The sequence below is a fragment of the Mustela putorius genome, unplaced genomic scaffold (assembly GCF_011764305.1).
Source record: "Mustela putorius furo isolate JIRA1106 unplaced genomic scaffold, ASM1176430v1.1 tig00000281_pilon_pilon_pilon, whole genome shotgun sequence".
NCBI lineage: Eukaryota > Metazoa > Chordata > Mammalia > Carnivora > Mustelidae > Mustela > Mustela putorius.
In genome coordinates this window covers 30,787,899-30,809,239 of record NW_025421343.1, presented here as the reverse complement: position 1 = coordinate 30,809,239, position 21,341 = coordinate 30,787,899, and the positions used below count along the sequence as shown (strand labels likewise).

General features: G+C 42.7%; 1 protein-coding gene and 1 pseudogene across 4 annotated transcripts in view; one reads left to right on the top strand and one right to left on the bottom strand.

The window, feature by feature from the left end:
- The window catches only part of ASXL2 (ASXL transcriptional regulator 2), a 132,245-nt gene extending 112,438 nt beyond the window's left edge, over window positions 1-19,807 (bottom strand). The window contains exon 1 of one of the 4 annotated variants that reach the window (XM_013052986.2): window positions 19,381-19,807. In XM_013052986.2, coding sequence (XP_012908440.2) covers window positions 19,381-19,437 — 57 coding nt within the window. In that variant the 5' untranslated portion in view covers window positions 19,438-19,807. Of the gene's footprint in view, window positions 1-18,791; window positions 18,915-19,380 lie in introns of those variants that run through there. The other 3 variants (XM_004745947.3, XM_004745948.3, XM_045079295.1) reach the window with 3 other exon arrangements.
- LOC101675977 lies at window positions 1,964-2,370 on the top strand (annotated as a pseudogene).
- Window positions 19,808-21,341: the final 1,534 nt, after the last annotated feature.

The window sequence follows — 21,341 nt, the reverse complement described above, 5'->3', positions numbered from 1 at the left end:
TGTAATCTCTGTCTGTCAAATAAAATAAAATATTTTTTTTTAAAAATCTTTTAAAAAAACAAATAAATACCAGATAGTACTTCAGCACTACACTTGGGGGCCATTTTAAACAGTAAGAGCACCAACAAAAATGCAAAAGCCAAGGCACTAAATAGGCCACAAAAAGGACACAATTTCACTATGAGAGATGAAACAAGAAAGCAAAGCAGAGACCTCAGGTGGGAATATCCACATTAGGTGAGTCAAATTTTTTGCCACACTGTCTACATCCATGGATGACCACAAAAATGTCATGAGTACTGTTTCCAGTGTTAGGCATAAACTTTAGGGGGTGTCTGGGGTGGCTTAGTCTCTTAAGCTTCTGACTTTTGACTACAGCTCAGGTCATGATCTTAGGGTCGTGAAATCAAGCCCTACATCAGAGCCTACTTAAGACTCAGCTCTCCCTCTCCTTCTGTCTCCCTCCCTACCAGGCTGCTCACACTCCCTAAAAATAAAAAATAAGGGGCACCTGGGTGGCTCAGTCAGTTAAGTGTTTGCCTTTGGTTCAGATCATGATCCCAGGGTCCTGGGATCGAGCTCTGCATCAGGCTCCCTGCTCAGCTGGGAGCCTGCTTCTCCCTCTCGCTCTCCCACTTCTCCCTCTCCAGCTCCCTGTTTCAGTGCTCTCGCTTTCTGTCAAGCAAATAAAATAAAAAAAAAATTTAAATAATAAAAATAGGGGCACCTGGGTGGCTCAGTGGGTTAAAGCCTCTGCCTTTGGCTCAGATCATGATCCCAGGGTCCTGGGGTCGATCCTACATAGGGCTCTCCGCTCGACAGGGAGCCTCTCCCCCCACCTCGCCTGCCTCTCTGCCTACTTATCTCTCTCTCTGTCAAATAAATAAATTTTAAAAAAGAAGAAGAAGAAGAAAAAAAAACAAGAGTAAATTTTAGCAATAGATAAATTCACAAATACTGATCTAGGAATGATGATAAAAGAATAGGGGAGGGAGACTTCTTAACTGATTTTTATGAGACCAGGATTATCCCGGAATCAAAACCCAGAGGCAGATGATAGAAGAAAACTACAGATGAATATCCCTCATGAACAGAACTGTAAATGTCCTCAAAGAAATACTGGCAAATCCAGCTATATATAAATTATATATAAAAAGCATAATACAGGGGCGCCTGGGTGGCTCAGTGGTTTAAGCCTCTGCCTTCAGCTCAGGTCATGATCTCAGGGTTCTGGGATTGAGCTCCGCGGCGGGCTCTCTGCTCAGCGGGGAGCCTGCTTCCCTCTCTCTCTCTGCCTGCCTCTCTGCCTACTTGTGATCTCTCTCTATCAAATAAATAAATAAAAATCTTTAAAAAAAAAAAAAAAAAAAAAAAGAAGGCATAATAAACCACGACCACCAGGTGAATTATTTTTTTCCCCAAGGACTGCAGAGCCAATTCAAAATTTGAAAATCAATGTCATCCACCATAGTAATAGTCTAAAACTTTAAAGCAAATGATCTTGGCAACTGAGTCAGAAAAAGCATCAGACAAAACCCAACATCCACTCATAACAAAAACTCTTGGTAAACTAAAGATAAAAGGGAGCTTCCTGAACCTGACAGTAAGTGTTTACAAAAAACCTATAGCTAGTACACTTAACAATCAAAGACGGAATGCTTTCCCCTGTAATTAGGAAAAAAAAATATATCTACAAATCATATTCAGCGAAGGATTTGTACCCAGAATACATACAGAATTCTAGTACCATCAGAAGAACAATAAACAACCCACTTAAACAGTGGGAAGAAGACTTCACCAAAGACACTTCACCAAAGACGATACAGATTTGGAAAATAAGCACGTGGAAAAATGTTCGAGAGTGACATGGCCCACAGTAGGCAGTGAGGACACAGCACCCTTGTTTCTTCCTCATTCGTGACTCCCTTTTTACGGTAGCAGCTGCCCTGGCCACAGTTCTGTCTCTGACATGCAGCTCTTTGTCTGCACCCAGGAACTACACACCCTCAGGGTGACTGGGCAGAAGACAGTCGCCCAGATCAAGGCTCCTGTAGCCTTGCAGGAGGGCACTGTTCCCACAAGATCAAGTACTGTTCCTGGCAGGCATGCCTTAAGACCATGAGACTACCCTGGGTCAGTGTGGAGTAGAAGCTCTGACGACCCTGGAAGTAACTAGTTGCACGCTTGGAGGTGAAGTCCATGGTTCCCTGGCCCATGCTGGGAAAGTAAGAGGGCAGACTCCCAAGGTGGCCAAACAAGAGAAAAAAAAAGAAGACAGGCTGAGCCAAGTGGCAGATGCAACACAACCGGCGCTTTGTCAACACTGTGCCCATCTTTGGCAAGAAAAAGGGTCCCAATGCCAACTCTTAAGTTGTCCCTTGTAATCCTGGCTTTCCCCAATAAAGATACTTAGTTCAGTTTAAAAAAGAAAAAAAAGATGCTCTTGTGCGCCTGGGTGGCTCCATCGTTCATTGGCTGCCTTCAGCTCAAGTCATGATCTTGGGGTCCTGGGATCAAGCCCTACATCAGGCTCCCTGCTCAGCAGGAAGACTGCTTCTCCCTCTCCCACCCACCTGCTTGTGTTCCCTCTCTCGCTGGGTCTCTCTTTGTTAAATAAAAAATAAAATTAAAAAAAAAAAAAAAAAGGATGCTCAACAACATAAGCTATAGGGAAATCAAAATCACTATGATTTACCATTACACATTTATCAGGATGGCTGAAACAGGGGTGCCAGGGTGGCTCAGTGGGTTAAGTGTCTGTCGGCCTTTGGCAGCATCCTCTCAGCGTCCTGGGATCATTTGCGGCATCAGGCTCCCTGCTGGAGGTGGGGGTGTCTGGGGTCTGTTTCCCCTCTTCCTGCTCATGTTCTCTTTTCTCTCTCTCTCAAATAAAATCTCTTAAAAGGGGCGCCTGGGGCACCTGGGTGGCTCAGTGGGTTAAGCCGCTGCCTTCAACTCAGGTCATGATCTCAGGGTCCTGGGATCGAGTCCCGCTTCGGGCTCTCTGCTCAGCGGGGAGCCTGCTTCTCTCTCTCTCTCTCTCTCTCTCTCTCTGCCTGCCTCTCTGTCTACTTGTGATCTCTCTCTGTTAAATAAATAAATAAAATCTTTAAAAAAACGGGGGGGCGCCTGGGTGGCTCAGTGGGTTAAGCTGCTGTCTTTGGCTCAGGTCATCATCTCAGGGTCCTGGAAATGAGCCCCACATCAGGCTCTTTGCTCAGCGGGAAGCCTGCTCCTCTCTCTCTCTGCCTACCTCTCTGACTACTTGTGACCTTTCTCTGTCAAATAAGTAAATAAAATCTTAAAAAAAAAAAAAATCTCTTAAAAAAAAAAAAAAGGCGGGGCGCCTGGGTGGCTCAGAGGTTAAGCCGCTGCCTTCGGCTCAGGTCATGATCTCAGAGTCCTGGGATCGAGTCCCGCATCGGGCTCTCTGCTCAGTGGGGAGCCTGCTTCCCTCTCTCTCTCTGCCTGCCTCTCGGTCTGCTTGTGATCTCTGTCAAATAAATAAATAAAATCTTTATTTAAAAAAATAAATAAAAAGGCTAAAATTAAAAAATGCTGACAGGGGCGCCTGGGTGGCTCAGTGGGTTAAAGCCTCTGCCTTCAGCTCAGGTTGATCCCAGGGTCCCCGGATCGAGCCCCACATGGGCCTCTCCCTCTGCCTGCCTTTTCTGCCTACTTGTTATCTCTGTCAAATAAATAAGATCTTTAAAAAAAAAAAAATGCTGACAGTACCAAGCACTGGCAAGGGTGAAGAATAACTACATTTCAAACAGACTGCTGGTGAGAATGCAGCCACTCTGAAAGCTTCCCAGTTTCTTACAAAGCTAGACTATACACTTACCAATTATGCAGCAATCCCACTTCTGGATATTTACCCTGGAAAAATGAAAACTTAACGTTCAAAGGAGAATCTGCCCACAAATATTTATTGCAACTCCATTCTTATTTGCCAAAAGCACAAACCATTCCTCAACAGTGAATGGGCTAAACCATTATACATTGGCACAATGAAATACCACTCAGCAAGAAAAAGGAATAAACTATTAATACACAAAACAACACAGATGAACCTCAAAGGCATTAGAGTGAATTAAACAAACCAGTCTCAAATGGTCATATGCTATATGATACCATTTATATAACATTTTCAGAAAGATAAAACTAGTGATGAAGAACATATCATTGGTTGCCAAGGGTCAGGGGCAAGTGGAGGGTAATTACAGCAGAACAGCAAGAGAAGAGTTTCCTGGCTTGTACCTGACTATCGTGGCGGTGGTTACGTATGCTAAATTCACACAACTGTGTAACAAAAAGGTTAATTTTTTACTGCATGGGAATTTTTAAAATAAACTTCTAAATGAAAATAATGGAGTGAGGTACCAGGGCTGTACGTAAGTAGAAAATAAAAAGATAGTCACTACAGCATTAGTGGCCATTTTAAGTTTCTCATTTTAATACTGTTGAACATTTATGACATAACCACATAATGGAATATTCTTTAGCCATAAAAAAGGGTTACTATTAGCAACTCCACAAAATGACACATAAAAGTATTTTTTAACATGAAAAACCAGAATAGAAACTGAGAGACTAATTACAACCAAGCAGAAGAAAACGTATCAAAGACTAGAAGGAGGGGCGCCTGGTTGGCTCAGTGGGTTAAAGCCTCTGCCTTCTGCCCGGGTCATGGTCCAGGTCCTGGGACAGACCTCGCATCGGGCTCTCTTCTCAGCAGGGAGCCTGCATCCCTCATCCCTTCCTCTCTCTCTGCCTGCCTCTCTGCCTGCTTGTGATCTCTATCTGTCAAATAAAGAATAAATAAAATCTTAACCAAAAAAAAAAAAAAAAAGACTAGATGGAAATATCCCAAAATGTTTACATTGTATCAAACAGCAGAATAAGTAAGGGGCACCTGGGTAGCTCAGTGAGTTAAAGCCTCTGCCTTAGGCTCAGATCATGATCCCAGGGTTGTGGGATCGAGCCCCACATCAGGCTCTCAAAGGGAGCCTGCTTCTTCCTTCTCTCTCTGCCTGCCTCTCTGCCTACTTGTGATCTCTCTCTGTCAAATAAATAAAATCTTAAAAAAAAAAAAGTCGAGTAAGTGATTTTTTCCAAATATTACTTCTATAATTTAAATAATTCATAAGATTTTTGCAAAATAAAGGAAACGTGTTACATTTGCTGTAACTAAATACATTTATTTTAAATTTCAATATGTATGGACCAAAATGGTATTATGCTAAGCAGTCAAATCTGTATGATTTCCCAACCAACAAACAGAAACAAACCCACAGATTTAGACAAGCTGATGGTTGCCAGCAGAAAAAGTGGGTGGTGGGGGAGGACCAAGTATGTGAAGGAAATATGACGTAAAATCTTCCAATTGTAAAGTAAATAAGACACAAGGATATAATGTAGAGCATAGAGGATACAGTCAATGATATTGTAAAAACTTTGTATGACAAATTATATGCATTTCAAAATATATAAATATTGAATCACAGGGCACCTGGGTAGCTCAGTTGTTAAGCATCTGCCTTCGGCTCAGGTCATGAATCTTAGGGTTCTGGGATCAGGCCCCACATCAGGCTCCCTCCTCAGCAGGAAGCCTGCTTCTCCCTCTCCCCCTGCTTGTGTTCCCTCTCTCGCTGTCTGTCTCTGTCAAATAAATAAATAAAATCTTTTTTCAAATTAATAAATAAATAGATAGATGGATAGCTACTGAATCGCTGTCTGGTACAACTGAAACTAATACAATACTGTATGTTAACCAATCTCCGATAATGAACAAATCTCAAAAAAGTGAAAAATGATATAGTAATCCTAACTCTGAACCAAGATTCACAAACAATAAAGTGAAGTAAATTTCTGAAATATCAAACCTCATCTAGGTCATTAACCAGAAAAAAGACTGACAAAAAATGTCTAATACAGACTAAGAAAACATCTAAAAATGATACAAAGTAGAGTAAAACCATTTACAAATAAATGTTTCAAGGCATACACAATTCATACCACAAATATGCTCACACCATTTTTAAGATTAGCTTTAAAGCATAAAACTTAACTGTTCTTCATATAGAACTTTCAAAACCCCTTGAATTAGGGGTATCTGGGTGGCTCAGTCGGTTAAGTGTCTGCCTTCAGCTTAGGTCATGATCCCAGGGTACTGAGATGGAGCTGCGCTCCTGGCCCACTGAGAACCTGCTTCTCCCTCTCCCTCTGCCTGCTGCTCTGCCTACTTGTGCTATCTCTCTGTCAAATAAATAAATAAAACCTTAAAAAAAAAAAACTTTAAAATAATCTACAAATTCCTGGTGGGAGGTCCACAGAAAGTTAAACAATCATTTTCATTAAATCTGTGTCATTTGCTACCTCTTGTCAGCTAGAAAACAATCCTAAGAAATAGATATGAACCAAATCCAGTAATAAATGAAAAAATGGGAGCACGAGGGTGGCTCACTGGGTTAAGCCTCTGCCTTCGGCTCAAGTCATGATCTCAGGGTTCTGGGATCAAACCCTGCATTGATTGGGCTCTCTGCTCAGCAGGGAGCCTGCTTCCTCCTCTCTCTCTCTGCCTGCCTCTCTGCCTACTTGTAATCTCTGTCAAATAAATCTTTTTAAAAAAATTTCTTTTAATTTTTTTAATGAAAAAATGGGAAATAATCGATATATTTTTTTTAAGATTTATTTATTTATTTGATAGAGAGAGATTACAAGTAGGCAGAGAGGCAGGCAGAGAGAGAGAGGAGGAAGCAGGCTCCCTGCTGAGCAGAGAGCCCGATGCGGGACTCGATCCCAGGACCCTGAGATCATGACCTGAGCCGAAGGCAGCGGCTTAACCCACTGAGCCACCCAGGCACCCGGAAATAATCGATATTTAATGGTGTTTTCACAAAGAACATCATGCATCCCAGAGCTACCACCGTATCTGACTCCAGGAAACAATTCACTGAAATACAGTATGAATGGCTCCTCCTTAAGAGTTGTGCAACACACAGCCCTGATTCTACACCTGCCCAAACCTGAAGACCAAGGGTACAGAAGACAGCGGTATGGGAAGAACTGTCATCAGGAATCCAGAAATAAGAAAAATCAACATGAGCTAGAACAACTGGGGAAGTTTTGCTTTCTTTTTTCATCTCAAGAGCAGTAACATCTTCTTGTGCTCAACAGCATTCTACAACTTCCTGTCTGTGTGAGAACTTCAGATCAGCAGAACTTTGGTAAAGGCTTCTGTTGGAAAGCTGTAAATGGGGTAGGTGTAGGTAGAATAGATAAGAGAAAAAAATTTGAATGGTATGAAGAAAACGTACACCTCCTCCAACCCTTTTAATCCAAGAGAGCCCTCTACAGCCTCATCTCACAAAATGACCCAAACTGCTCAAATACAGATGTGATGTTATCTCCTGTATTAAAAAAAAAAAAAAAAACTCTCTGTGAGTTTTTAGAATAAAAACGTCAGCCCAACTTCTACAACTCTCCACATTTTGGCCCCAACCTACCTGTTCTGGCGTTAACTCTCAATATACAATACTCACAGGTAAATTAGCCAGGCATCAAACATGCCCTGCATTTTTTTATTCTCCCTCTTTTCAGCTCTTCCCTCTGCTTAAAATGCCCTTAAAATCATCATCCATTAATACCGAGGCTAAATATTCTGAGACCAAGCCTGCATAATCCCCTCCCCACCAAATTTGAGTATTACTACAGTTTGCTAGTATACGACCTCTGTAACACAAATTTATTTTTCCATTATTTATGAATAATTATGAAACTTAGGTTAAAACAATAAACTATCTCAGTTTTTTAAGCTTATCTATTTTTTTAGTGATCTCCACACCCAGTGTGCGGCTCAAATCCAGGGCCCTCAGATCAACACTTGCAAACTCTTTTGGCTGCACCAGCCAGCTATCTCTGTTTCTGTGTTGTCAGGATTCTGAGCAAGGATTAACTGAGTCTTGCACTTAGGGTCTCACTAGGCTGAAATCAAAGTATCAGCTGGGACTGTGAACTCATCTGAGGCTTTGGGTTCTTTTCCAAACCTCCTAACAAGCTTCCTTGTTGGCAGGTTTCAAGTCTCTTTCTGTTTCCTTGCTGACTCTAGGCCAGGAGTCGCACAGCTCCAGGAGGCGGCCTGTCATTCCTTGCCACATGGCCCTCTTCATGCAGTTCACAACGTCTAAGTTAAGAGCAGGATTTTGTGCAGAATTTCCTGAAGCAGGAGATGGATCTTTCAGTGAGTTCCCAGAGTTGTTCAGAGCTAGTTTAACTCTCTGTGTGATTCCACATTCACCTTGGAAACAATTGGCAAATGGGGTCCGTGAGGTTAAATGGCTTTTCATTTATTTATTTTTTTTTTAAAGATTTTATTTATTTATTTGACAGAGAGAGATCACAAGTAGACAGAGAGGCAAGCAGAGAGAGAGAGGAGGAAGCAGGCTCTCCGCTGAGCACAGACCCCGATGCGGGACTCGATCCCAGGACCCTGAGATCATGACCCGAGCCGAAGGCAGAGGCTTAACCCACTGAGCCACCCAGGCGCCCCAAATGGCTTTTCATTTAAATAGTCTCAAACCTGTGCTTATTTTCTAAGAAATAACTTCACAACATTTAGTTTTCCCATTCAAAAAATGTAAAACAAAACATAATTTACAATATGTATTTTGGGGGCACCTGGGTGGCTCAGTGGGTTGAAACCTCTGCTTTCGGCTCAGGTCATGATCCCAGGGTCCTGGGATCGAGCCCCACACTGGGTTCTCAGCGCAGCAGGGAGCCTGCTTCCCCCTCTGCCTCTCTGCCTACTTGTGATTTCTATCAAATAAATAAATAAAATCTAAAAAAAAAAAAAATAGTCCTATTTTGGGAACCTCAATGGCTCAGTTGTTGAGCATCTGCCTTTGGCTGGGATCATGATCCCAGAGTCCTGGGATCGTGCCCCAAGTCAGGCTCTCTGGTCACCAAGAAGCCTGCTTCTCCCTCTCTCACTCCCCGTACTTGTGTTCCTGCTCTTGCTGTCTCTCTGTCAAATAAATAAAAATCTTAAAAATAAATAAATAAATAAAGTAGTCCTATTTTACCTGTCATGTTTTTATTGAGTGATTAATGATATATCTGAAAACTGTTTTCCTATTACCTTTACCTTGTAATCCATCTCTTTTTTATATTATACACACAATACAGAAAAGAAAAACCTTGGGGCGCCTGGGTGGCTCAGTGGGTTAAGCCGCTGCCTTCGGCTCAGGTCATGATCTCAGGGTCCTGGGATCGAGTCCCACATCGGGCTCTCTGCTCAGCAGGGAGCCTGCTTCCTCCTCTCTCTCTGCCCGCCTCTCTGCCTGCTTGTGATCTCTGTCTGTCAAATAAATAAATAAAATCTTTAAAAAAAAAAAAAAAGAAAAAAGAAAAACCTTTCATAATACATTAACGTATTTCACAGGTAAAATCCATTTAAATATAAAAATTTGTATGGGGGCACCTGGATGGCTCAGTTGGTTAAGCATCTGACTATTGATTGGGCTCAGGTCATGCTATCAGGGTGCTGGGATCAAGCCCTGCATCAGGCTCCACACTTGGTCTGTTTGAGATTTTCTCCCTCTCCCTCTGCCCCTCCTCCCCTTCTGTCTCTAGAATAAATAAATCTTCTTAAAAAATGCGTCTGAACCACTCAAATCATACAGGAAATTAATCTCTATAAATCAACAGAACACATTACAATTTTACATTACTATGTAGAAATGTCACTAACACCACTAAGCACTTTACTTGAAACTGAATATAGCTAAACCAGCTACTAAATAATTCAGACACCAGTGGGTTCAAGATTCAAGATGATTTGGGCCATCCCAACCTGTGAACTCCAGTGACAGTCCATTCTAAAGGAAGTATCAAGTTTTAAATGTCAGCAGCCAAAGAATTTTCAAATGAAAATTTGACAACATTCAACATTATTTCCACATTATTTTTACCAAAAGATGGATCAAATTACTCAAAAGACACTATAAGATTTTGAGTGTTCCCTGATGCCTAGTACTAAGTACATGTGCATTTACCATTAGCCAATTTTAGGTTTTTTTTAGATTTTATTTATTTGACAGAGAGAGACACAGTGAGAGAGGAAACACAAGCAGGGGGAGTGGGAGAGCAAGAAGCAGACTCCCCTCTGAGCAGGGCTCAATCCCAGGACCCTGGGACAATGACCTGAGCCAAAGGCAGATGCTTAACGACTGAGCCACCCAAGCGCCCCCAATTTTAACTTTCTTAAGCAAGTAGGCAGAGAGGCAGGCAGAGAGAGAGCAAGTAGGCAAAGAGGCAGGCAGAGAGAGAGGAGGAAGCAGGCTTCCCACTGAGCAGAAAGCCCGAAGCAAGGCTCGATCCCAGAACCCTGGGATCATGACCCGAGCCAAAGGTGAAGGCTTTAACCCACTGAGCCACCCAGGCACCCCCAATTTTAGCTTTCTTAAGCAAGGTCAGAAGTAAGAATTATTGGGGCGCCTGGGTGGCTCAGTGGTTTGGGCTGCTGCCTTCGGCTCAGGTCATGATCTCAGGGTCCTGGGATCGAGCCCCGCATCAGGCTCCCTGCTCCGCAGGAAGCCTGCTTCCCTCTCTCTCTCTCTCTCTCTGCCTGCCTCTCTGCCTACTTGTGATCTCTGTCTGTCAAATAAATAAATTAAATCTTTAAAAAAAAAAAAAAGAAAAAAGAAGTAAGAATTATTACAGAAATTTCCCAATGTTGGGACGCCTGGGTGGCTCAGTTGGTTGAGCAGCTGCCTTCGGCTCGGGTCATGACCCCAGGGTCCTGGAATCGAGTCCCACGTCAGGATCCTTGCTCGGCAGGGAGCCTGCTTCTCCCTCTGCCTCTGCCTGCCTCTCTGTCTGCCTGTGCTCACTCGCTCTCTCTCCCTCTGTCTCTGACAAATAAATAAATAAAATCTTAAAAAAAAAAAAAAAAAAAAGAAAAGAAATTTCCCAATGTCAAGGGGTGCCTGGGAGCTCAGTATGTTAAGAGCCTGAGTCTTGATTTTGGCTCAAGTGGTAATCTCAGGGTAGTCTTAGGGTCATGGAATCAAGCCTCACGTTGGGCTCCATGCCCAGTGGAAAGTCCATCTAAGATTCTCCTTCTCCGGGTGCCTGGGTGGCTCAGTGGGTTAAGCTGCTGCCTTCAGCTCAAGTCGTGATCTCAGGATCCTGGGATAGAGTCCTGCATCAGGCTCTCTGCTCAACAGGGAACCTGCTTCCCTCTCTCTCTCTGCCTGCCTCTCTGTCTACTGTGATCTCTGTCAAATAAATAAAATCTTTAAAAAAAAAAAAACAAAAAGGTTTTCCCTCTCTCTTTCTGCTCCCCCAACCCATGTGCATGTGTGCTCATGCTCTATAACATATTTTTTTTTTTTTAAAGCAAGAAAAAAAAACAGTAAAGAAAATTCCCCATGTCCAACCATAACTCTTTTGAGTCTTTGGATACCGTGGTGTATCTTGGAATAATTTTCTTTCCCAGAACAAGAGAACCTTGACCAGTGTTTGTAGCAAACAATACTATTAAAGTTGACTAACTTTATTCAATTGGTGCTCTCCTGAAAGTTAGAACAGGATCCTCTTTATCTCCAACTTAAAAAGGTGAAGAGGGGGGGGGGAAGACTTAGCACTCACGCAAAAAAGTGAGTTAAACTTTGCAGATAGAAACATGTAAACCTTTAGGCCCCTCTTGCCTTTAAGGTCATCTTTGTGGCTTAGCTTATACAGCCCCTCTTCTTACTCTAGCTTATACAGCAATTGATTCTTCTTCCCAGGGTCATGAGTCCAAGCCCCACACTGGGCATGGAGCCTACTAAAAAAAAACAAAGACTGTCTTCCACCAGCACAGTCTTACTAAAATATAAACTAAATTCCCCTTATTTGTTCAGAGTAAAACATATTTTATTTAAGGAAGATATGCCTTTGAAACTAAACATTTTTTAAAATTTACAGGGCACCTGGGTGGCTTAGTCATTAAGCATCTGCCTTTGGCTCAGGTCATGATCCCAGAGTCCTGGGATAGAGTTGCACGTCAGACTCTGATTATCAGGAAGCCTATTTCTTCTCCCTTTCCCTATGCCTGCCCCTCTGCCTACTTGTGTGAGAATGCTCTCTTGCTCTAATAAATACATAAAATCTTAAAAAAAAAAAAAAATTCAGAGGGCACCTGGGTGGCTCAATCATTAAGCATCTGCCTTCAGCTCAGGTCATGATCCCAGGGTCCTAGGATCGAGCTCTGCGCCCCTGCATCGGACTCCCTGCTCAGCAGGAAGCCTGCTTCTCCCTCTCCCATTCCCCCTTCTGTTCCCTCTCCTGCTCTGTCAAATAAATAAATCTTTAAAAAAAAAATTCAGAATTCGGTTCCTCACACTAGCCACATTTCAAGTTCTCCATGGCCACATATGACTGGGAACTACTGTGTCGCACAATACAAATACAGAACATTTCTACTAAGTTCTACTGAATAAAAGAAATGTATAACAAAGTGGCAAAGAGTAAAGATTGGAAAGTCCTTGGAATAGAGAAAAGTAGGAAAAAACAGTGACCTTCAAAATTTTAGAGGGGACTATAAATTTGCACAAACTCAAAGTTTACAAACTGTTTATCCCATTCACAGAAATGCACGTGCACATGCACACATACAATGTACATGCATACATACATATCTGCCCACTTGCAGACACTGAAGTATTAAAGGAAAAAAACCTATAAATGGCCTATATGTCAAAAAAATCAAGGACTGATTTTTTTTTTAAGATTTTATTTATTTATTTGACAGAGACACAGCAAGAGAGGGAACACAAGCAGGGGGACTAGGAAAGGGAAAGTAGGCTTCCCACTGACCAGGGACCCCAATGTGGGGCTCGAGGGGCTCGATTTCAAGATGCTGGAATCATGACCTGAGCTGAAGGCAGAGGCTTAAAGACTGAGCCACCCAGATGCCCAAGGACTGATTTTTTAATGATGGTACATCTAAAAACAATGGAATATTAAGAAAACATTAAAGAGAATGAGACAGATACGTAAGTCATAACATTAAAACCCATCCATGATGTCAGTCAAGCTGCTGCCTTAAGTTCAGGTCATGGGATCAAGCCCCATAGTGGGCTCTCTGATCAGCAGGGAGCCTGCTTCTCCCTCTCCCTGCCACTCCCGCTGCTTGTGCTCTCTCTGTGCAAATAAAGAAATTAAAAAAAAAAAAAAAAAAAGATCCATTGATAAGTCATAACCAAAAACAAGTTTTGGAACTGTACATAAAATATAAATAGGTATACATATTTATGTATATCGCCACATTCAGGGTTAAAAGTCCAGAAAGCTATATTTGAACTCTCAACCATACTTAATTACAGTGTGGTCCCTCTATTTTCAATATTTCAGTATGCAGACTTTCACTTAATCCCATTTTAATTACAGTGACTCAGCAAAGATTAACTCTTTACAGTCTTCTGTTTGATGAATGAGCCTACACAACTTCAACAGAATCTCATAGCAATTAATACTGTTGTTTTTAAGTCAGATTTAAAGAGTTCTGGGGTGCCTGGGTGGCTCAGTCATTAGTGCCTGCCTTTGGCTCAGGTCATGACCCCGGGGTCCTGGAATCGAGTCCCACATGGGGCTCCCTGCTTGGGGGGGGGGGGGGGCTTCTCCCTTTCCCACTGTGTTCCCTCTCTTGCTATCTCTGTCAAGTAAATAAATAAAATCTTGGGGTGCCTGGGTAGCTCAGTGGGTTAGAGCCTCTGCCTTCAGCTCAAGTCATGATCCCAGAGTCCTGGGATTGAGCCCCGCATCAGGCTCTCTGTTCAGCACGGAGCCTGCTCCCCACCCCCCCGCCGCCTGCTTGTGATTTCTGTTAAATAAATAAAATCTTGGGATGCCTGGGTGGCTCAGTTGCTTAAGCGGCTGCCTTCAGCTCAGGTCATGATCCCAGGGTCCTGGGATCAAGTCCCACATGGGGCTCCTTGCTTGGTGGGGAGCCTGCTTCTCCCTCTGCCTCCTCTGCCCGCCTCTCTGTCTGCCTGTGCTCACTCAATCTCTCTCCGTCTCTGACAAATAAATAAATAAAATCTTTAATAAACAAATAAATAAATAAAAGCTTAAAATAAAATAAAATCTTTTAAAAATTAAATAAAATAATAAAATAAAATAAATCTTTTATTTTTTTTTTAAAGATTTTATTTATTAATTTGACAGAGAGAAATCACAAGTAGATGGAGAGGCAGCCAGAGAGAGAGAGAGGGAAGCAGGCTCTTTGCCGAGCAGAGAGCCCGATGCGGGACTCGATCCCAGGACTCTGAGATCATGACCTGAGCCGAAGGCAGCGGCTCAACCCACTGAGCCACCCAGGCGCCCTAAATCTTTTATTTTTTAAATAAAAATAGAATGGGGCGCCTCAGTGGCTCAGTGGGTTAAGCCTCTGCCTTAGGCTCAGGGTCCTGGGATCAATCCCTACATTGGGCTCCCAGCTCAGCAGGAAGACTGCTTCCCCCGTCTCTCTGCCTGCTTCTCTCCCTACTTGTGATCTCTTTCTGTCAAATAAATAAATAAAATCTTTTTTAAAAAAATACAATAAAGAGTTCTAAAATTTAGGATTTTAAGTTTAGTATATCCAATAACCTTTAATTTTTTTTTAAGATTTTACTTCTTTCTTCACTAGAGAGAGTGCAAAGAGTGAGCAAGCACACAAGTAGCAGGAAGAGGGAAAGGGAGAAGCAAACTCCCCACTGAGCAAGGAACTTCACACAGGGCTTGATCCCAGGACCCTGGGATCATAACCTAAGCCGAAGGCAGATGCTTAACTGACTCAACCACCCAGGCACCCCCAAACAGCTTTTTGTAGTGAAAACACAATGCCTTTCACCAACAGCAAAACTGCACAGCCAGCCTTTTAAGAGAAAAAAAAATCTGTATAGGAGGAAATAGCAAGGAATTCTGCAAATGTGATGCTATTCTCTAAGCTCCTAACAGAATTCTGGGAGATGCACAGAAATTTTTCTTTTTTTAAGATTTTACTTATTTGACAGAGAGACAGTGAGAGAGGGAACACAAGCAGGCAGAGTGGGAGAGGGAGAAGCAGGCTTCCCACTGAGCAGGGAGCCCCATGTGGGGCTGGATCAAACCCAAGCCCAAGGCAGACACTTACGAACTGAGCCACCCAGGCTCCCTTGTATTTTTAATTTTTAAGAAAAAATTATAATAAAGATCACGGGTCCTGAAAATTTCTAAGACTTTCATTTTTTCTAAAGCATATTTTATTTAGATGTTTTCCTAAACACCTTTCTGTTCATTATATATATATATATATATTTTTTTTTTAAGATTTATTTATTTATTTGACAGGCAGGGATCACAAGTAGGCAGAGAGGCAGACAGGGAGAGAGAGGAAGAAGCAGGCTCCCTGCTTAGCAGAGAGCCCGATGCGGAGCTCGATCCCAGGACCCTGAGATCATGACCTGAGCAGAGGCTTTAACTCACTGAGCCACCCAGGTGCCCATCATTATATATTTTTATCATTATATTTGGTTCTTTTTAGAGAAAGAGCACATGCCCGCTTGAGCACACAACTGAGGCTGAGGGAAAGGGAGAGAGAGAATCAAGCAGTTTCCGTGACTTAGTGGGAGCCTCTCACACGGCTTGATCTAACTAAACCCTGAGATCATAACCTGAGTGAAATCAAGAGTCAGATGCTTTAACCCACTGAGCCATCCAGGCACCCCCATTGTATTTCCAGTTATTTTTCATTTTTTGTACTTCCTACACAAAGTAATTAAACTCTGATTATTCCTCTAACGGAATTTTTTTTTAATTAAAAAAAAATTTTTTTATTTAATGGACAGAGAGAGAGCACAAGCAGGGGGAGTGGGGAGAGGGAGAAAGAGGGTCCCCACTGATCAGATGCGGGACTGGATCCCAGGATGCTGGGCCACCCACGTGCCCCCAGCAGAAAAAATTTTCTATCTTCCATCTTGTTCCCCATAGTTAAATAACTCTAGGTAAATGACAAAAATAAAAATCTATGTACACTCAAAATAATATTAACCACTAAGGGAACTCTATAGATAGCATCCCCCCCCCCCAAAAAAGCCACCTTTTCTTAAATCAAAAAACCACATGCTAAAGATATACAAGACAGACTGCTGTGCTCCTCACCTCTAACACCCATACTTCACTCCTCATACCTGATCACCTTATTCCCAAGATATCCAAAGGTACTTCTAAGTGTGTAACTCTATGGTCTGTCTCTCTGTTCCCTCCACTTAACAAGCACAACAAACCTGTCCTTTTAGGACAATGCTTCCCTAGTTGTGGTGCATAATAAGGGAAAAGTCAAAAAAGAAAACAGGATCAACAAGATTGTACTATTTCAAAAGCTCTGCTTTATAAAAACAGCTAAATTACTCAGGGATGTCATTAAATATTTAGACGATACAAGGGTTTTGGTTTTGTTTTGCTTTGTTTTGTTTAAAGAATGAGCGTAACTGGGTGTGCTCACAGTTCAGTGGAATGGTCCTCAAGATCTCTGGCTTACTACAAATTTTTCTATTCAAACTGCACCAAACTCTATACTATAGATCCAAATCATTTCATAACCATCACTGCCACCCTTCAAATTTAAAACATGTGTGGCTGTTAACGAAATGTCTGAGTAATGCTTTTTATAATTAGTGTACTTATATAGGGCAAATATAAGATCAGTCAGATGGTCCTATGTGGTGAATGACATTCAAGTTCTGTGGAATCTCAACTCTATTATCCCTCTCTCTGGTGTCCCTAGTTACTGGAACCAGTTTATACACTTTATTTAATCAGCCTCTTAGCATAATTTTACTATCTAACAGTAATTATGAATCTTATTATCTTGTTTTTTCAGACTGTTCATAATAACCTTACATCAATCGGTAGCTCTCACACATCCACACACTACCTTCCACCATACATGGATATATTCACTTATAATTAATTGTATTTATCTGTTGCTATATTATTGGTCAGAAATATAACCCCGTTTTAATAGTGCTCCCAAAACAAGACAGCTCTACAATGCATGTACCAAGAACACAATGAAATAAGATATAACTTGTTTTCATAAATAACTTTATTCTTTCCTTGCTGAAACTGTTCCTAGAACATTTGACCTTAATGCTTATAAGTTTCTTAAGATATACTTCTCCTAGTCCTCTTAATCTTATAAATATATGCAACATTTCTTAATTTAGGTCAAAGTTACTTCCATTTGCCAGATCACTGATTTTCTGATCTCATTATTTTGAAATATTAAAGATTTACTTTTATCTATTCCCTCTACATTTACTTCTAAATAGGACTTCCTACAAACGGAAATCTTTTGAATACAGGGATTTAGTTTAATTCCTCACTTTACAGATGATAAACCAAAACGAGTAAGGTGATTTTTTACACTTTGGCTACTAGGGAAAGACAAGTTTTAGTGTCAGCATTCTCTTTCTAAAATTCATTTTTACTAAGATTGAGGCCTTACATTTGCCAGAACCAAATAATACCAAGCCCCTTCAAGAACTCACTCAGTACTCTACTTAATAAACGAGCCTTTCCATCTTTTAGATACTATTTTTCCGCATAGCTAGCTAGGCATGAAATGTTTATTATGAATTAACAAATATGTTAAGTATAGGAAAATCTAATCAGCAAATGCAAATTTTTCCTACTTGTCACCATCTCCTAATGATTAGACTATTTTATCCAAAGAGATCATAATTCAAAAGTACTCTTAAGATTCTAGAGACTTAATTCACATAATTAGGGTTGTGGTCGGCTTACCTATAATTAAAATCTGCCATCTTTTTAAAAAAAAAAGAAAAAGTCTTGAGGTACTCATCAAGTAGAAGAGAGCTTAACAGCCACCTGTGAAGGAGCAATTTCCTCACCTCCAAAAAAAATTATTTCTAGAATTTAGAAGGAAACTATCAGCACAGTCACAATTATGAAGAGAGACTGTTAAGTGAAAACACTCAATAAATAAAACGTGCTTTTATTAATTCACTAACTTTTCACATTTCCAACTAAAACAAATACAAGCTTAAGACTCATCAATCCCCTATCACATCAAATTTACAAAACAAATGCACAGGGTTTACAAAAATGCACAAGATTGAATAAACAGCAGGATCCAAATGTGGGGAAATAAATTAAAAAGACTGAATAGTAATATAACAAAACATTAACAAATATAGCTGAAGGGTGAAATAAGTGATTTCTTATTTTCTTCTTTATACGTTCCTTTAATTTTTCAAAATTTCCCAGTTTACATTTATTACTTTCATAATCAGAGAAAAAAAACCCTCATTTAAAAAAACAAACCGTACATCATATAAAAAAGGTTCATTTGGGAAGGTTCTCCATATTATACAAGTAAAACTGACATGATTCACCATTAAAGATAATATCTCCACACTTTCTCAGTTTTCAATACTAACATGCTGCTGTTTTATGTCCTATTACTTTTCCACTGCATCGCCTAATGTTTCATTTCTACATACATTCACGCTTTTCCTTTTTTTCATACGACACAATGAAAGTCTCACTGAGCACTTAAATCCTACCTCTAAACCCCGTTATGAAAAATTAGGGGGAAAAACAGATGCTTTTACCTACTAATTACAACTTCGTGAACCCACCATCACTTTAACTACGGAAAAGTCAAGGCCGGGTAAACTACACGTCCCACCATGCATTGCTGCCTTGTTCAGAGTAGATCTCTACGGAAACTGAAAAAAAAAAAAATCTACAAGTCCCACCTGTTACTTCGTTTCTAAACACCTCCTGCACTTTCAGCTTCAACAGCAAACAAAAACAAGAGCCTCGTGACCTCACGTTGGATCTGGGAGCCCAGACGAGCAGGGGACCCGGGGTCAGGCGGCATGTCTGCTATAGCGGGTAAATTCTACCAAGATCCAGCGCTCCTCTCTTCTTTCCGGGGCTGGGTGCACGCACAAGCCTTCTCCTATCTGCATCCAATGGGGGCTCTTCAGCCGCACAAGGGAGAAGAACCGGTTACTGTGCAAGCACAACAGACTTCCCCATGCCGGGGCGGGAGCTACCACAGAGTGGAGGTGAGAGCGACGTGACCCCGAAAGGCAGCTTCAAAACACCAAGGGGACTCGTTGCAGACGCAGGGAGAAGCCACAGCCCCGCGGCGACCCTCTTCCGCTGGGCGCCTCCATTCCCACAGGGATCACAACCCCGACACTAACCGCCGCCCTCTCCGCGCGGTTTTGTGCCCCCTTCAGCCGGGTCGCCGGGCCAATGACCTCCCTTCCCCTGCGACCGGCAGGCGGCGAGGAAACAAAATTCTCCCGGGCTTCCCCTTCGCTCCCTCCCCCTTACCGTCTTGGCGGCCTCCGCCCAGGTCCTGCCCTTCTTCCTACGGCCCTTTTCCCTCATGTCGGGTCTTGAACTGACTGGGAGGCTCCCGTGTCCGGGCTCCGGCCGCCCTCCCTGCCTGCTCTGCCCTGCGATGCTTTTCCCGCGGTGCCGGGAAAGGTGGGAGAAAGGGGAAGTCAGGCCGGAGGAGCACCCAAGCAGAGGAAGCGACGGGGTGGTGCGCGGGGGGGCGGGGGGGGTCTATGGGGCGGCCGGTCCTCCTGCTGCCGTTGCCACTGCTACCGCCGCTGCCATATTGGGTCCTTACTGTACGGGCAGCCGCTACGGTCACGTGACCGCTCCCGCGCGGCCGTCACTACTGTACGCAGCCGGCCGCGCGAACGTGCGCGCGCGCGCCCCCGCCTCCCGCGCTGGCCTGCAGAGCGAACGAGCCGGCGGTCCGCAGCGTCTCCTCCCTCCCCCGCCCTTCCGCTCGCCGCCTATCCTTTGGAGCATGCGCGGGAGGGAGGGCCGACGCTGATGTGCGTCGGCCTTCCAGCGCTCACGCCTACAGTGAAAATCCGCCTGCGGAAGCGGAACTTGATCCATCCCGGAAGGCTTAGTGAGCGTATGCTGACCGCGTGCTGCACGCCGCGGTGGGTTTAGAACATTGGAAGAGCCGGACTTTTACCTCAAAGGACGATCTTCCTGGCTGTCACTTTCAATAAGCCTCCTACTTGTGTTTTTTTCTTTGTCCATGTTCATTTTTACAAAGGTTATGTTTTTGACGATTTGCAACAGTTCTCGTCTGCTTACTATCCCCTTTCGATAGATGAGAGATGAGTTTGAGTGACGTACGAAGCTCATCTGTCCAGGACGCGGAGAAACCAAGAATCAGTTCCAGCTCGGAGCCCTTTTTCCAGCTCCTACAATGTCTCTGACACTTAGATGATTCCCCTCGCGCCCCCTCCACTTTTTTTTAAAGGCCACAAGTAACATCCGGGCTTTTTCAAGTGAAGAGTCTCATCAAGGACCCAAATGGTGTCTTTTTTGTCTGGGTGACCTCAGTCACTGGCACAATGCCTGTAAATATCAGGAAACGAATAAATATTTGCTTAACGATTCATCTAGGTCTGTGGTCGGAAATCTTTATTTGTAGAGTCAATAGCATCCTGAAGAATCCAGAATGTGGCATCTTCCAGCGTATTATCCATGTTTTTATACTTTGCAAAGTAAAACGAACTCGTGTACTAACACCTCCTTTTCTCCAAAATACATCTGCTTCCAGAAATTGTTTCCGGTCTAGTTTAGTAAAAGGCGAAAGATGTATGACATCTGAAGAGAAACCAGAGTAAATCTAGCTCTCTACTCTATTTTAAAATAGGACTGAGAGGCTGTTTCTTGGAAGGAAAGAATGGTGAGAGCAATCGTTAACTTGGAATCCATGGTTTGGTGTCAGAAGTTCATGGACCCCCTAAATCTATGAACAATATTTTTGTGTGTAATTGTGCATTTTTGGGAAAAGAGGATTCGGAGGCTCCTGGCTAGCTCAGTTGGTAGAGTGTGTAACTCTTCATGTCGGCTCTGACTTCTCGCCCTACAATGGTCATGGAGCCTACTTTTTATTTTTATTTTTTAAATAATTTATTTATTCATTTGAGACTGTGAGAGCAGAAATACAAGCAGGGAGATTGGAAAACGGAGAAGCAGACTTCCTGCTGAGCAGGGAGCCCGATGAGGGACTCCAATCCATACCCTGGGATCATGACCCCATCCCAAGGGAGATGCCCAACGACTGAGCCACTCAGGTGCCCCTGGAGACTACTTTAAATAAATAAATTAGGGGCTCCTGGGTGGCTCAGTTGGTTAAGCAACTGCCCTCAGCTCAGGTTATGATCCTAGAGTACTGGATCAAGTCCTTCCCTGCTTAGCAAGTAGCCTGCTAGTCCCTCCCCTTCTCCTGCTGTCTGTCTCTCTCTCTCAAA